This window comes from Lonchura striata, chromosome 1 (genome assembly GCF_046129695.1).
Source record: "Lonchura striata isolate bLonStr1 chromosome 1, bLonStr1.mat, whole genome shotgun sequence".
In the NCBI taxonomy this organism is placed as follows: Eukaryota; Metazoa; Chordata; class Aves; order Passeriformes; family Estrildidae; genus Lonchura; species Lonchura striata.
In genome coordinates, this window is record NC_134603.1 from 36379623 (window position 1) to 36397802 (window position 18180).

Consider the following 18180-nt stretch of genomic DNA (forward strand, 5'->3'; position numbering starts at 1 on the left):
TGTTTGTCACAGGAATATGCCAAAAGAGCTGCTGTCACATTTTCAAGTCTTTTTTTTTGCAAGAGTAATCATCCTGGTCCAAGGACACAAAGTAAAGTTTTCAAACAGGCATAATTTATTTAGACAGAGCTTTCAGACACTTGAGCTCCTTTCCAGATGTAAACAAAACAAAAACATTACTTACAAGCTTCATCTTGCAACAGATCCTAATTGCTCTGGTGAAGGGTCAAGTATGCAACATGCTGGTGCCTCTGAAGGCAGCTTTGATGATATCACCTCTTCATTTGTCAGAGAAAAGAGTTCTCATTAGTCTTACAAATATAGCCTCCTTTGCAGGATTTTTAACAAAAACCTCAAATTTACAGATATTTTTAAGCTCCGTCCTGAGGGAAATGACTGAAACTGCTTGTATAACTAACTTTGTTCATATATAAAGCAACCACATCACAATATGAATCACCATATGAATTTTGTAGAAAAGCTAGTTAGAAGCTACGAGTTGCTCAGCTGATCAGTCTAATGAAAAGTATCTGTATTCTCTTGCCCTTTTTGTTTTCACAGATGAAGCACTAAGCTGGGAGAATTCTGAGATGGCAAAAGGAGGTGCTCAAAAATTATGAAGTGGTGTTTAAAATCACAGGGTAAGTCCACACTTCCTCACACCTCTTTGCTCAGATGTCCACAACTAAGTACTCTTGACTGCACACTCGTTTCTCAGTTTTTATGCTCTCTTTCAATAGTTTTTCCCTGCAAGCTTATATTCCCTATTCAATCCCTTAAGTTTTTTACTTTTTAATTTTTTTTTTTTTTCAAAAAACCCTTCCTCCTACTCTTTACCTATCTGCTTTTAGCTAGGCAGATATTTTTTCACATTTGGAAAGGTGAGAGGGATACCTATAGACATTATGTATAAAAGTGCAAGACATGGTTAGATATTACCAAAATGCTGATCAAAAAGTATTAACTGTAGAAAGCCAGAAAAGGGGAAAGTAATATGGAACAAAGTTTTATAAACCTTTTACTAGGCCTAAGCATGCCTTATTAATTTTATATTAAATGGAATAAGTCTTTTAGCCTAAGTAGGCCACAGAGATCTCAAAGGAAACCTAATACAAGGAAAAGGTTATACTAAAAATACTAATAACAGCAATGAACTCTACCTTTCATAATTAAACTCACTGTTGGGCAGAAAAGTTGGACTAAGGTTGAATTCAACTTCATCACCCCTGCCTTTCTCCCGGCAGAGTGAATATATTTTCATTACGGCACAACCACGTTAAGGATGAGGCGCTCCAAGACAGTTTTGCTCCAGCAGGGATCCCCTCTTTGCGCTTCTTTTTCCAGCTGAAATGAAGCTGCAGCGTTTTGCGGTTTAGTATCTAAAGATGGATTATTTTCGCCAAAAGGGGCGGCCACCACCCTTAGCACGTCCCAGGGGTCCGGGACGACCCTCCTGCGGTGGGCGCCGCGGGTACCAGCGGCGTGGGGGGTACAGCTCGGGGGTACCCGGGGCGGCCGCCCCTCGCCATCCAGAGGGAGCAGGTACAGCTCACTTTTGGGGCTGGAAAAGGAAAACAGGAGATGGGCTTAAAGCGCAAAATTCTAAACCCCAGTCAGGTCCGTAAAAGTGGAGAAGCCAAGCCGAAGAGAGGCGGGGCAGCGGACGCGGCAGGGCGCTCAGGGGTTAAGCCCCGCGGGGGCGGGGGCAGCCCGGCCGGGCTCCCTCTCAATGGGACGGGGCCGGCGGCGGGGCCGCGCTCGGCCGTGCCGCGCTCGGCCGTGCCGCACTCGGCCGTGCCGCGGGGATGTCGCAGGCTCCGCCGGGCGCGGGGCAGCTCCAGGACCTGCCCGACCACTCTCCGCGGGTGCGCGGCGCCGTGTCCGAGCTGCGGCGGCGGGCGGAGGCAGAGCCCGGCCAGCGCTGGCCGCAGCCCCTCTCCGATGCCTTCCTGGTGCGGTTCCTGCGCGCCCGGGACTTCCACCTGGAGCTGGCCTGGAGGGTGAGGAGCGGGGCGGCGGCGGCAGGTCCCGGAGCCCGGGGAGCAGCCGGGCTGTGGGCTCGGGCTGTGGGTGGGTCCGCGGGGTGGGTCCGCGCCCGGCGCTGCCCGGGTCGGGCGAGGCCGAGCGCGGATTCGCGGGTGTCGCGGCTGGCTCGGCGCGGTGTCGATGTGGTAACATAAAAGCTGTGCTAAGCGCCCTACAGTCACTCGCCTATACTGTAAGCGCGGTAAGGTCACAGCTCCGATTACGAAATAGTATCCTTCAAAGGACACCCTTGTCAGGTTTATCAGGCTCAGGTTACTAGGAGCCGTAGTAGTTTCACTACGGTCTTATAATTATGAGTAAAAACTTCTTCTTGCTTGGAGTTTAGTCTTTTACAGCACTCCTTGCAGGCTTTGATAAGTCGTGGTACTTTCCCGGCTATTTGTATGCCTTTTTGGCTCAGGACACACATATTTTTAATATCCAAAGGCACAGATTTTTATCAGTTTGTTTTTTTAATGAAAGTTTGACAGCCGTTAAACCTTTGGAATAGAAAGTATTTCCAAATCCTCCCAGGGCAAAAGCATTGATTCACATGTGCCAACTGAAAGCTGTGTTTCCTTGGAATTTTATGTTGTTGACACAGTATTGCCCAACAGACTTCACCTATTACTTTCTTCACCTATTAGTTTCTGACTTCTCTGGACTGTGGATTGTCAACATTTACTCACCATAAGAGATGATTGTGTGCATATGCATGTATGGCAGGATCAAGGTAGCTAAAAAAAGAAATTGAGAAATTGAATTAGGCCCTTAATCACAAATAGCTTTAAAAATTGTATTTTTGTTCTATTCATTTGAGTCATGACATTTGCATCATAGCTTTAAACCTTTCCTCCTCAACAGAAGAACCAACGAGTCATGGCAGATGTCTTTGGGTTTTATGTATATTACTTTTACTTGAGATTGTTAATGAGATTATCAAAGCTGTGCAACTAACCATTGTAGGACCATGCCTTTTTTTTCTTTCCAAACAAAAGCCATTTTATTTTCCTGTGTTCCTTGGTTCTGAAATGCTTAAAGGGCCTAATGAGGACATATAGACTCCTAATTGCATTGCAATTGGTTGTTACTGGTGATCCTATAGACAGGGAGGTGGCACTTCTGAATTTGGCCCACATGGTTTTGCACTTTGATGGGATTGTGAGGTGTGTTAGGTAGGTAGGGCTAATCTTTGGGTGCATGGAATCTAGACTAGGTATAGAGATAGGAGTCTATGAAGTAGCAAATTTCCTATGCTTCCCTTCTCTTGAGAATCAGCCCTAGACACTGGGGACCTTATTTGAAAAAGTTGTCTTTTTAAAACCTCTTTAGATTTTCTGTGTCTCCACAGGCTGTTAAGTTTCTGAATTTCAAACCTTCATTTGAATTAAGAGATTCAAATGTTCAAAACCAACCTGTGTTTAATGTTTCTGTCTAGAATTTCATTTCTCTAAGTGCTGTACCCACTTGCATTTAATCTTCTACATACCAGCTGACACCATTTTCTAGAATACTTCTCTTACAGTGTGAGAAGAATAACAGAAGCACTTATTTTTTTTTCTTTCCTTTTTTTTCCCCCACAGGAATGTATTTATTGCAATTGGTGTATCAAGGCCAAAAAGAATTATTATGCAAAAATCTCTTGTGGTCCTAAGTTGTATGTTGATCTAACCCAAGTGTGACTCCATGCAGAAGTTATGTTAGTATTTCATCCTAGACAGAGCTGTCCTGCCATCAGTCCAGAAAGTGGCTCTTCCATCTTGTCCTGATTTGATGTTGTCTCTTCTTCTGGAGTTCAGGCCATTAAGATTCTATTTGCCCACTGGGCTTCCATGTACTACTGCATAGTATTTGTAGTGCAGCTAAGGGATAATCAAAGTTAATGGCCCTGTCAATGCATATAAGCAAAGGTTGTCCAGTATAAGTATGGGCTTATATTTAGCCTTAACTATGAATCAAGAATCTGGCACCTGACCAGACCTTTTTATTGATTCATTTCTGGTTAATAATTGACACAGATTTATCTGATCAACATTTGGAAATGCTTCAGAAAAGAGTAATCAGGTAGATTGTGTCAAAACATTCCATTTCTAAATCCTTTATGGTGAGTCATAACAGCAATATTTTTCCATTTTTCCAATGGCAATTCCAGACTTGCTTTTAACTAATGATATATTGATATCTCTCATGCTAGAAGAAAATCTAGCACTGCAACAGGTATCTGGAATTGAAGGACTCAAAGAAGAGATAAAACTGTCTTAATTTCTTGAAGACAGTGATTATTCAGTCAAGCTCGGTAACAGACTTTCTCACAGAATATATTGAGTTGGAAGGGACCCATAGGGTCCCATTGCAGTCCAGCTCCTGGCCCTGTACAGATGCCCTAAGAATCACACCATGTGCCAAAGAGTGTTGTCCAAATGCCTCTTAAACTCTGTCAGGCTGATGCTGTGACCACTTCCCTGGGGAGCCTGTTCCAGTGCCCAGCCATGCTCTGGGTGAAGAACCTTTTTCTAATACTCAGCCTAAACTCCCCTTGACATAACTTCAAGCCAGTCCCTCATGTTTTGTCACTAGTCACCACAGAGATCAGTGTCTGCCCCCTTTTGAATGTGCCAGCTATGTGTGTATATTTGACTTTGCTGTTATCACCAAAACCACTGTCACTCGGATTCACTATGAGACATCTGGATAATTAGCAACTCTTTTTGGACATAAATGTTACTTCTGGCTTTATTATGCATTACATCCTATAATTCTTGTATAGGACTGACTGTCACTGACCTTGGAATGCTGTCTTTTTGTACCTGAAATGGATTATACTCTGGGGAACAGAAGAAAAATGTTTGGCATTGAAACGCTATGCAAAGGATTTTCATAACATACATATGTAAGCATAATTTTTGTGGCACTGAAAACTCTCTAAATATCTAGGATCCTTTTAAGAGTTCTGGTTGATACCAAAGTATATAGCCAGACTGGTTTTGCATTCGATTTATGGAGGAATGAGGATTTCCTGGGGCATTCTGTTGCAAGGAAGTCACTTAGAATGACTATGCTGTACAAGAAGTGTTGTTTTCTGTAGTGTCAAACACACTGATGAGTCTCAGGCTTGGTCTCTGAGGATCTGCACAGCATTCAAACATAAATGCTCAGTTGAAATCAGTTACTTGGCTGCTTTTCTTCCATCAATCCCAAGGAATTCCTTGAAAAGGATGGAAGAGCCCTTATTAGCTCTCTGAGCTGACTCTTGAGGAAATACAAGTAAGTCAGCCAGGCTTCCCTTTGTGCTAAGCCAGCATGTGCCAGGCTTTTTCCAGTGACAAGGAGGTAATGCATGAGGAATTAGGAAAGTTCTGTGTCTCTATAAAATATCTTAAATTCTTTTTCTGTGTATACTGTATGTTTAAATTCTGGGAACACATATATACACACATATATAAAAAGAAGTATAAAATACGTATGTGCAAAGGTTTATATTCTGAAATTTTAGCTGTGATTTCTCCTGCAAAGAATGCCAATAGATTGTACAGCTTATGACACAATAGAGGCCTGATTCTGCCTATCATCCATGTTAATATAAATAAATAGTAATTAATCAAGAAAAATATAATTCATTTACATATACAGATGCATTAGCTTCTCTAACAAGCACAGTGTTTTCTAGTTCTTTTGTTTCTAAGTAAAGTACAAAGTTCACTTTGGTTTGTGGGACATGAATCTTAGTTTAATTGGTAACTTTGTAATCTTGTTCAGAAATCTGGATCTATCTCCAACAGACATTGGGGGGAAAAAAACTCTTAATTAATGCTGAATGACAGACACCGGAGTTTTTAATCCAGCTTTCCCCCCCTTTATCAAGTTATCTTGCATCTATTTTCAGATGCTGAGCAGATGCTAAGTAGGTTATTCTGTTTGTAAACACAGATAATTATACATTGAGATATTTTTCTTGTGTCGTTAAGTGCATGAGCCATTTTTTATACTGGGTAATGAATCTGTCTGGTTTTCCTGAGATTAGGTTGCTTCATCTATATCCAAACTGATTGTTATACACCACATTTATATTTTTCCCTTCTAAAAAAGAATCATACTTTAAAAAATTCACATGAATTTCTATGCTTAAACAGTGTAAAACTAGAAAATCTCTAAACCACTGCTAGTGTTTGAAATCCTTTACATGTTTAAGGATTATTCTTTTAAGTGGCCATGTGAAACTTGACTATGTCCAGCTGTAAGAAAGGAGTTGCTTATGTAAATAAAAATTTACAGAATATCTGCCAAAACTAGCTGTAGATTTTGTGGAAGATTCTCTAATGCTGACCTTTACTTCAGATCTAAATAATTTTAGGTAATTAGATTTGGTTTGCAAAATCTGAGAACTCTTCAGCACTTCATGATTTTCTTGCCAAGGGGAGTATGTTTTAGACTTAGCCAAGTTACGTGTCTGAAAGATGCACTACTTTCTTGTGTCATGGAAAGTGTCAGAAGTATCCCAACCATATATTTGCTCCCTAATGGGTGTGCACATAGGTTAACTATGCCTTCTGTAAGGATCCTGAGTGCATCACAAGCTGAAAACAACACTCTCTTTCTTCCAAAGTCCAAGAACTTAAATCCTTGTTTCAAACTTGGAAAATGTAAATATCATGAAAATGAGAAACTAACTGTATTGACTAGACAGGATTATTTAGGGTATTGAATTAATGTGTCATTTTTATTCTCATCTTAGTTTTGGCAGGGAGTTCTTCAGAGAGGTGTTTAAAATATATATCTTCATGATGTTGTGGTACCACAGATTTTAGAAGTGACAAATTACAAAGCGACAGATGTTTGTATAGTTGTTTTCAGAGTGGTTTTGTATTTTTCTCCTATTTCAGTCTGTTTTGGAAAGACCAAGGATAAAGCATGTTGACATTTCTGTCTGGCACAAAGCAGTTGGGATTGCTCAAACAGTGCCCTTTGTAGACAGTCAAGTAGTGACAGAGTGAGATAATCAGAGTACCTCAACAGGCCTATCTTTGCAATTATAGTGAAGTTCTGTTCCATAAATTAGCTTACTTTCCCTACTTCCTTCCTCTTTCCTTTGCCTTGTTTGTTTGTTAGTTTTAAATTTAACCTAGGCTAAAAGTGATTGAATGCAGCCAAGAGACTTCTAATAAAATTCTCCTAATAGTTAAATGTTTCTTTCTGTGGTGATGGTTTAGGATGAGGCTTTGATTAATTTTTTTTTTTTTTCACTGCCAAATCAAGTAGGAGTCTAGGATGGGATATAATTTTTTAATTGTTTTTTGGATCTAAGTACATATTTATAAGCTGTATTTTCTTTAAAAATATAGCTAATTTCTTACCAATGTACCATATATTTTTATGTAAATTTTGCTGATAAACAATAATGTTTTATAAATAATTTCCTCATGGCAATTCATTTGAGAGACTTTCAAAATCATTCAAGACCTTAAAGTGAGCAGAAAAACATTAAGCTGAAGAAAAAGTATATTTTATGTAAAATGATACAAGAAGCTTGAAAATAAAGGGAAGAGTATAGAGAGAAGACAAATTATGTGACATGAACATGCTGTGAGCTACAGGATGGTGAGTTTCAGGTCTCCCTCTAAGAGTCTGTTGGGATGAATTCAGTTTTACTGATCATTTACTTCTGATCAGTCTTCCGATAAAAATACTGAAGAAAAATATACTTACATAGATAGAAGAAATTTGTCATTTTTTAAGGTTATATTCTATTAGTTGAACCTGACAGCTCTTTTAATTTTAGTATTTTTGTTGTGAAACATGGAGTAATTGATAAAGGAAAAAAAATTCTGTAAATACAAATTATAGGAAATACTTTTTATTGACGATTTCAGTACAGTGAACAGAATTTGTAAAACTGTGGTGAGGATCAGATTGGGTTTCCCTTCTTGATGAAATATAGAAACAATTTTAAAAGCTAGGCTGCACATGCAACCTTTAAGATTTAAAGCTATGTTTTGGTTTGTTGTGAAACAAGGTATTGAAAAATTCTGTTTCTCTTAGCTACTTTGAAGGTCTTGGGTTAGACCTCTAAGTCATAGCCATTGAAGAAATTAATACAAAATGTGAATTACTTGTAACAGCTATTTCTCTACTTTCCAGACTTAGCGATGGAGAAGTTAGTAGGGGTGATGCAGCACAGGCAAATTTTAGTTGATGAGCAGAGAGGAAGCATTTTAGAAGACAGTCTTGCATAACTTCCTACTTATGCACAATGTCCTGAATAAATTTTAGTTGAAGGGCATTGTTCATTTTCCCCACAACCACTTAGTTAATATTAAAAGAGAAACAGTAATTAGACTTGGAAGTTAGAATTACTGCATCATCAATTTAATTTTTCACAATCCGTTTCTAAGATGACCTTTAACAGTGCTGCCTGTAATTCCTCGACACAGATGGTACCTCACAAAGGACCACCTTTAATTGCCTCTTCCTCAGCATTAGTCCACAGCCTTTCTACACACAGCTCCTCCTGTGCCTTAGAAATTCTGGTTATGGTGCTGCCTCCCAGCCTTGGGAACCAGGCTGACCAAGTCCCTGACAACAGACAGGATCTCTAGCCAAACAGGTTCTCATTATTTCCACTCAATGGGAGGGAAATTGTCAAATGTATAATGGATGCACTGCTGTGTTATATTCTCTCATTTCAGAGGGGTAGAGGACCCCAAAAAGGTGCTGGGTATGCTGATGAGTGTGCCTGTTTCAAATAGTAAACTGGAATTATTGATGACTGTGTAAAAAATAGGGAGGAAGGAAGTGAGTGAGTGAAGGAGAATGTTCCTCCATAAAATTTTGCATGTCTAAATTTAAAAAAATCCTGAATGAGTCTGATGCAGTAGCAAAATGGACAATCTGAAAGGTAACCTGAGCAGAAAAAAATGAGGTTTAGATGCATTTTACACAGAAACTACAAGCTTATTGTACATCAAATTTTCTGACACAAAATGACAACTGCAGTCCATTAATGATTTGACTGGGTTCTAAATTCATCATGGCAATTTATTCACTTATTTGATCCAGCATAGTAACCTTATGTTTCTAGGAGTAATTTGATTAAAATATACAGTTAAATTGCTAATTTAATTAATTAAACCTGACTGTGACCACATTTGGAAAGCATATTTTTACTTGTGTTCTTCCTATAATAGCAGATGCTTACCTGACATCCACATTAACTTTTTTTCCAGTTATTGAAGAATTATCAGAAATGGAGAATTGAATGCCCAGAAATAAGTGCAGATTTACAACCATCTTCTGTTCTTGGTCTTTTGCAAGCTGGCTATCATGGAGTCCTAAGGTCAAGAGACCCACATGGAAGCAAAGTTCTAATATACAGAATTGGTGAGTGACAAAATTGCTTGGAACAATTTCACACCTGATTCTGACACTGAAGTTTTTGGGTTTTGTTTGTTTGCTTTGTTTTGTGATTTGTTTGTTTTTTAATTATCACCATTTCAGCAGCAAACCAAAAATATTTTAGAGTTACAACGGCAGGAGTTGATAAAACTAATCATATCAGAATATCTTAACTTGAAAGGTAATATATTTATGTTCCTTTCTATAAATGCATTTACAGTAATATAAAGGTGAATTTACTGAGCTGTAACAATTAAATAATTTTACTTATATATTGGTATGGCTAAGCCTGTACAATCCCTTACAAAGAACCTGATTTTCTTTTTAGTGAAATTCTTGTTGCATCAAAAGAATCTTGAAGGTTAAAATTTGTAAGATTATGGTTTTTTTTGGCTCTGAGTGTCCCAAAAACCATTTGACTTCATGTAAATGTCAAAGCCATGGGCTAAGACTGTGGTAATGATGCAGATGCAGTGCAGAGCAAGGAGAACGCAAACAAAGGTGTACCCTTTGTCATGTATTTAAGCTTGGATGAGCAGTTCACTAGGGTTTTGCTGTTTACTTGTAGCCAAAGAGCCCTAGCTAACAACACTTGGAAAATGCTTGATGCACCTCCCAAAAATATTTTCAAAAAATACATACTTAAATGAACACCATATCTCTATGCTTGTTTTGGATAGAGGCTTTATATTTGCCAACTTTCAAAGAATTGTCTTATTATCATCCAGTCTAGTAGGCAGTTATGCCTTCTAAAGCTTTCATGTAGGGTTAAGGCTCTCTCATGCAATTTTTCAATCAGGCCACAGGAAAAAAAAAAAAAAAAAGTGAGATTCACTGAATCGTGCCAGAATTCTGGTGCTGAAAAACAATTATGTTAATTGATTGGATTGATGATGTGCAATTTCTGCTAGCATGATTGTTACTGAATCGTACCTAGTACTGGGTAGAACATGCTACATTATGTGGTACCATATACTAAAAGAGTATCAAAGATGAATGAGGGAGCAAGTACAAAAACTAACTTATGCACAGGCAAAACGGTTTATTTCAGGAACTTTGTTCTTGCTGATTAATTCTTGCTCCTGAGAAGCACATTAGAAGCTGTAGGAAGAAAAAGTGCAGGTGTATGGGTTTTCTCATGGTGATGCAGAATAATCTATCTTCTCAGGACAATGGGATCCCAGTTTATTTACAGCATATGATGTGTTTCGTGTAAGTCTCATCACGTCTGAACTTATTGTGAAGGAGACCGAGACTCAGCGAAATGGAGTCAAGGCCATCTTTGACCTTCAAGGGTGGAGATTTTCTCATGCTTTTCAAATCAGTCCAGCAGTGGCCAAGAAAATCGCTGCTGTTCTCACAGTAAGTATGACATTATGCTTTATGCAGCTTCATTGTTATGACTTCCAATTTTTCTTCTCTTCCAAGCTATAGTAAATTTTCCTTCTGTAGGCATTTTCAGACTATGTGACTGAGAAGAACAAAATCCTAAACCAATTACAAGTTGGGCTTGATTTTACCTAAATTTTATTATTCTATACCAGTAAGTGCTCTCTAACTTATGCTATTTTATAAGAACTTCACCAATCTGTTGCAAGACAAGAATTTGATGTCTGGAGAAGCAGTTGAAGCCCATATTTGAGAGGACCTCTGTTTGTTATCCTGTTTAATCTCTTCCATTCTTTTGTGCATTATCTCAATATTTAAAGCATTTATTCCTGTCTCAGAGCATATTAAAAATAGCATGCATTGTGAGCAATTAAGAGCAAGACACCTCTAGGTTGTTACCAGTATGGATGATGCTTATGTGATCTTCCATCTGCTAACAAAAGAATGTATAACATTATTGTTCTGCTTGCTTTCTTCCCCACAACATGAGCATTGTTTTGTGCAAATCACTGTTAACTCACCTCCTGCTTTTTCACAGAATTTCTCAGAACTTTACTGTCTTTAAGGCTTATTCCTTTCTGCCAAATTCAGTTGAGCTTTGCCACTGGATTTGAGAGGGAAAAAAAAATTAAAGAAAAAAGGGGACAGAGAATTGATAGGCAAACTACAGTGTAGACCTATAATCTTATTTTCCTTCAGAAGTTGTGTTGAAAGTCAGTAATAATAAAACTCTTAGCCTGTGATGTGGAAATGAACCAGGGAGATAATCTCTTGCTCTGATTTAGTAAAGTTCAAATCTGAGATTCAATCAAAGCTTAGTCATTGAATTAATATCATCAGAATTTGAGATGTTCTTCCTTTCTGATATCTACCGTAAAACTTTATTGAAACCATTAGGTATTCCCAACTTTGCACATCTAGAATAAGAACTCCTGGTGTTATGTAGTCTGGGGCCAGATCTCGTGAAAACAGGACTAGTGAGAGTGTTCCAATTGATTTCTGAGGTAGTAAACATATTGCTTGAAATAGAGCAGAAAGGAAGCAGAATAGGATTTGCAAGTACATCTAAAGGTTTCAATGCATTATTTCAAAGCAGGAAATTCTTTGACTATGATGTTTCCATCTTGACCTATTTCTGATTTTTTCAATGTTTTTCAAGCTTCTAAATGTTTATTCTAGGTATGGAAAAGGACAATTAAAAATTGTGTGTTTCCAGTGTTTTAAGAAGAAAAAGAATTTTTATCCCCCCATTACTTTCCTCACTTTTAACTGGGTTTGTAAATTTTATCGAGAGATTATATTAGTGTTGTTCAATATCATATAGTCATAGAATATGTTAAGTTGGAAGAGGCTCATCAGAATCATCAACACCAACACCTGGCCCTACACAGGACGCCCCAAAAGACACACCATGTGACTGAGAGCATTGTCCAAACACTTCTTGAACTCTTGTCAGAATTGGAGCTGTGACCACTTCTCTGGGGAGCCTGTTCCAGTGCTCAACCACCCTCCAGGTTAAGAACTTTTTCCTCATATCCAATATAAGCCTCCTCTGACACCACTTCAGGCCATTCCCTTAGGTCCTGTCTCTGGTTAGGAGAGTGAAGAAATCTTCCCCACCTCTTCCCCTCACAAGGAAATTGCTGAGTGCAATGAGATCTCCCCTCAGTCTCCTCTTCTCAAGGCTGAACAGATTAAGTGACCTCAGCCACTCCTCACACGACTTCCCCCCCAGACTCTTCGCCATCTTCCTGGCCCTCATTTGAAGCTTACTAATAGCTTAATACCTGTTTTATATTATAGTGCCCAAAACTGCACACAGTATTCAAGGCAAGGCCGCCCCAGTGCAGAGCAGAGCAGGACAATGCCCTCCTTCGCACGGCTGGAAATGCCGTGCCTGATGCACCCCAGGACATGCTTAATACACTCCAGAATATACTTAAAAATAAAAGTTAGGAAACCTTAGTTTTAACCCTGTATTTTACTCAAGAAATGTGTCTTACAAATTATTATCCGGTATCAAGAAACAGAAGTTAATAGAAAGAAAGTATGTTCTAAGGAATGGAAAGCATAGCACAGACAATATCTTGAAAAATCTGCTATCCCAGGGAAAAAATGTTTTGTGAAAATCATGGTAGTAGAGTTTAAGTATATGATAATCCATAATAACATTAAGTGAACATACAAGCTGATAATTTTAAGGTCTTTATCATACATTAAAATCTAGAAGGACTGGCACTAAAGAAATATATTAGCTTTGGATTTTTCTTCCTTAGAACTATTGAACTAGTGAGGAGATATGTTTGTAAGAAGTACCATTTTTATAAGCAGAAAACATGTCAGAGGTAGTATCAGATGGGATATGAAGGGAAGCTGTACTTTCCTCATTGCACAAAGCTTGTTTTGAGCACTGCCATATTTTCTCTTAAATTTCAAAGATCTGGAACTTTTAAATGAATGCAAGTAGAATCCAAGCTGTTTTATATTATAAAGACTGTATAGCAGATATTTTAAAAAATTCATTACAACAGTAATCTTCTTGTAAAGCTGAACTTCTCTCTTGGCCAAATTCCTAGTAATTTCAAGGCTTATCTGTAAATTATAAATATAACTTATTTAACTTAAAGTTAGTATTTTCAATAGTTTATATATATTTTTTATTATACTTTAGGCTGTAAATTGTCAATAAAAACACATAGCTAGATAGCATTTTGTAAATTAGTAGCAGAATCTTGTGGAAAATTATATACTTTAGAAGAAAGGCTGAGCACAAAGTCTGTGTACAATATTTATGTGCAATTTGGTATTCAATCTCACCTCCTACTGAGGTGAAAAAATGGTGAGATTTTTCCCTCTAATGGGGGGAACAAGATAGGATTTTTCTAAATGTTGTTCTTAATTTACACTGCTAGAAAATGCAGGAATTGGCATGGTCAGAAGAAATACTTTAACCTATGGACTAGACAGTTTTTACTGGCCTGTGCTTAGTAATAGAGGTGTTTCTATAATGTTTTCTTTTTCTTATTCTGTTTTCCATGTATGCTGACAGGATTCCTTTCCACTGAAAGTTCGAGGTATCCACTTTATTAATGAGCCTTTATTCTTCCACCCAGTCTTCGCTCTAATTAAGCCTTTTCTCACTGAAAAAATAAAGCAACGGGTGAGTGCACACAAATATTTTTTTTCTGCCACAAAACCCTTATATGACAATCTGCAGCACTTTCCTTAGGCTCTGTTACTCTTGAGTACTGAAGAACATAAATCAGTTTTGTTTGTTAGTGCCATACAGACCTCCAGAATCTAACAGTAAAGCATTTGCAGTTATTATTAACATGAGAGTTGCAAGTAGCGCTGTTATCACTACTCTGAAGAGAAAAAACAGCAACACAAAGAGGTCAAATAATTTGTTTGAGGTAAATTAATAATTCTTCTGCAGAAATAGAAAGAAATAGGCCCTGGATTTCCCAGTACTCTGTCTATAAATGATGGAGAAAAATGATCACTGAGCAATCGTTTATGGTCCAAGATGTGCAGAATTAGTAGAAGACAACTGTTTAGCTCTGACAGAACTCCAGAGGCATTTATGCATCCAAAATTGGTCAGATTTAATTTTTAATTTTTTTTTTCCAAATAGCTCCTTAGTTGCTTTAAATAGTTTTGCAGTTATAGATCTGCAAATAGATTTGTATTTGGATACAAAACATGCCAAGGAATATGGTTTATTGCAGCATAGGAAAAATATTGGAGTTTTCATCTGGCACAAAAGTGAAATGGTAACAGCAGGAGTAAGGTACAAAATAAGCAGCCCTGTCTATTGATGTTCCCATTCTGAAGCCTCCTTTTCTCAACACATGGATTTTGGGCATTTGCAATAGCCACTGCATGTCAGGACAGTAAATCCTAGAAAAGTATCAGACTGGAAGTAATGAACAAGGCTTCAAAATAGCTACAATAAAGCAAGAGGAGAAGAAACAAACCTACAGTATTGCAAGGATTAAAGTGGAGAAGTAGTTCAGAATCCAATTCCAGTTGGAACTGAAAGATAAGGACTAATATATAGATTCTGTTGAGTATCTTCCTTGTCATCTGTCTGAACTTACATCCATGCTACATAACCTTGTTTTTAAATATATGTGGCAGGACAAGATAGTAAAGGCCATGAGCCAGATGAGAAGAACCAAAACTACAGCATTGCATGGGTAAAAGTGGAGAAGTAGTCCGGAATCCAATTCCAGTTGGAACTGAAAGATAAGGACTGATATATAGATTCTGTTGACTATGTGCCTTGTCACCTATCTGAACCTACATACATACTACATCATCTTGTTTTAAAAGTCATGTGGCAGAACCAGATAGTAATGGCCATGAGCCAGACAGGGCTCTTTTCTTGGAAATGGCTGAAGGGCAAGTACAAGATATCATGGCAAAACAAATCACCAGTATTCTCATGATTTAGCTCAGTTTAGCAGTTTGGATGTAGTGTGTACTCTCATCAGCTAAACCTGTCTGCTAAACCAGTCTGGAACAAGTGTGTAGTTAGTTTTGGCTCCTGTGCTCACAGCTACATAAAATGCAGTTCTCAGGTTGTAGTCCATCCTTCACCAGCCTTCAGATTCAGAGGACAGAGTTTGAGTACCTAGGGGAAACTCACAAGGGTAGTTCCTCCTTTTAAGGAATTCATTATGGACAAATACACTTAGTTAAACCAAGCTGGTGCATTTAGCTCTTGCACTGAGATGCTTTGCTGCCTGTTCTCACTCAATTGTCTAGCATTCATACCCAAGTAAATGCTTTTAATATTTTGGTTTAGGTGTACATGCATGGAAATAACTACTTGCAGAGTCTGACCGAACACTTCCCCGTCAGCATTCTCCCACAGGAATATGGGGGGGAGGAAGTCTCCATTGAAGAGCTGGCCAAGGAATGGACTGACTTCATAATGGCATCTTCAGATTATCTTCAGAGCATTTCTCTGGCTGCCGAGGAATAACCTTAATACAGTATTTTATCAATGCTTGAGCACTGAAATTGGAAATAAGTTTAATATGAAAATTTCCATTGTGAATGAAATCAGTATGTCTTTGCAGGGCACTCACTGAATGTTCTATTGGCTGCACTGTTATACTAACTGGAGTCTATCAGTTTGAAGAGATTAATGAATTTTGCATGTTTGTTGCACTGTTTCTAATTGAGTAACTTGTATGCTAGATAGCTGAAGAGTGCATTGGATATCAGATTGATACTGCTGCTGTTAGGTCTTTACAGACAACTCATCTGTAATAATGCAGTCCAGAACCTTACACTTAGCTCTTGTATCTTGGCTTGTCAAGACAATATAAAACAAAGAATAGACTGTGAATAGGGTAGTTTGTTGCAGAAATAAGACTACAGGGCTAATTTACAAGGGGTGAAGAGGCTGCATTTTGGATTGGTTCTCAGGGAAAAATGCTGCTTTGTTAGCTTGTATCAAATTGAAAATTAGTCAGCAATAGTGAGACATTTGTGTTACTTGTTTTTCTGCTTGTGCAGCTTCCCTTTTTATCCTAATTAACATAGTAATCTTCAAGTTTTATAGAAAAACACTACATATGCATTCTTCAAAGAACAGTGTGAATCAGGGGGAGGAACTGGTAAAAAGAGTCATAACAATCTTGAAAATTCTTATTTTTTTTCTTCAAAGTAATACTGTCTATATCAACTATAAGTAACTCAGATTATGATCCTTTAATCCCTAGTGTAGAGGACTAAAGAGGTCAAAAGTTTTCAGTTGTTTTTATTATCTCTTTGTTTCTGGGGGTAAAAGTATGTTATCCTTTGTGGACCTGTACTTTAGAAATAGCTGTCGCATGTTTTAAGGGTGCTCTGAGGTCACATTGGACCTCGACATAGGAGATTATTGCTATCATCATTTTATTTTCAGCACAGTAACTGATCTTAACTCTGTTTTGTTTTTGCACAAGCAATATGTATTTAAGCATTACATATAAATTTTCCTACAAAAATATATATTAAAAATGCTTTTATCTCAGGTAGCTAGAAATTATAACTTCAGCTCTTTTGTAATTTTTAGGACATTGAAAAGGTATATAGACATAGGGAACAGAAATGAAACTGTCCTATTATATTAGAACTGCCTTACTTTAGATTATGATTAGTAATGCATCATTGCAAGAGCCATTGGAAACTATTCCTTATTAGCAAGAGGAGCACCTATGAATGACCCCCTGGAGTAGTTATTGGTTGTAGTTTCTTCTGCTGTGGAAAGATCAATGCCAGAAATTCTTTCAAAACAACAACCGCTTTTTTTTTTCTTCCAAATTTCCTGAAGTGCCTTTTTAATTTTTTCTCTTTCAAAATATTTTTGATATGGGGCCTAAATTTAAATAAACCTTATTCAGATATATGATTATATGAAAATGTATTTCATTTCTATTTCTTTTTCTCAGATTTTGTGGTACTATTTTGTGATACACTGTTTTGTGATACAAAAGCTCCTTAAATAGAGGGGTTCGATGAACTGCAAATTCTTCTTTATAAGAAATTAGACTAAGTAGTCAGGTATCTGGCAATTGTTCAAGTGTGTAACTCACGTTCCAAGTAATTTACCAGGTGGAGAACCGAAGCTATTGTCTTAATATTACAGTCCTTCAATTTTAATCTGTGAATGTAAACTGCACAAAGGAATGAACCACGTTTCAGTGAACAAGAAAATTTAAACTTTTCCTATGAAACCAATCTTTGATTGCTACTGGTTTATGTAGCAGAAACCTCATTTCATTGCATATGTATATGCATATTTAGCTGGGGCTTTTTAATCTTTATTTTGACTTCACCAGCTCTATGAATATAAAGTCCTAAATGTCTTCAAAAATACCCTGATCCTGTTATTAAGTCGTAGCATGTTTGCATAACTCAGCAGTTAGAGCACTGAGTGCAGTTATTTTTTCCTGGACTGTTATTTTTTAATGTTTACATATTATATAGGAGGTGGGGCTCTTAATTGCCATTGCCGCTAATAATAAGAACACAATATAATTGGAACAGTTACATAATGAATAGTGAAGATATTGGTATGATGTGCGGTGGCGTTGCAGCTTTCAGCAGCAGCCAACAAAACAAAGATCCCTAAGTGCATTATTCTTTATAAACATCGGGAGTGCCTCTAAAAAGAATAAAGTTCCTGTTAAAAGGTACAAATACAACTTACTACTGACTGTAAGCACGATATAATGCACAATTTTTAATTTTCCCCTCTTTTTAAAATGTATTAACATATGTTTTAATTAATAAACGCTTTCTGGTTGAACCAGCCTCGTCTGTCACGGGCACGATGGCCGGGCAGGCGGTGGCGGCGGGCCGGGACTACATTTCCCAGCG

General features: G+C 37.8%; 1 protein-coding gene across 1 annotated transcript; it reads left to right on the plus strand.

The window, feature by feature from the left end:
• Positions 1-1773: 1773 nt before the first annotated feature.
• On the plus strand, positions 1774-18109 carry TTPA (alpha tocopherol transfer protein). Its single transcript, XM_021555627.2, has 5 exons — positions 1774-2000; positions 9246-9399; positions 10583-10776; positions 13853-13963; positions 15614-18109. Exons 1-5 carry the CDS (start codon positions 1806-1808, stop codon positions 15791-15793), a joined length of 834 nt encoding a protein of 277 aa, XP_021411302.2. The 5' UTR covers positions 1774-1805; the 3' UTR covers positions 15794-18109.
• Positions 18110-18180: the final 71 nt, after the last annotated feature.

Bases quoted from the DNA above. Each gene is read 5' to 3' on its own strand.
- TTPA (XM_021555627.2), top strand. From the start codon at position 1,806: ATGTCGCAGGCTCCGCCGGGCGCGGGGCAGCTCCAGGACCTGCCCGAC. The intron at 2,001-9,245 runs GTGAGGAGCGGG...CTTTTTTTCCAG, and splicing joins ACCTGGAGCTGGCCTGGAGG to TTATTGAAGAATTATCAGAA. The intron at 10,777-13,852 runs GTAAGTATGACA...GTATGCTGACAG, and splicing joins AAATCGCTGCTGTTCTCACA to GATTCCTTTCCACTGAAAGT.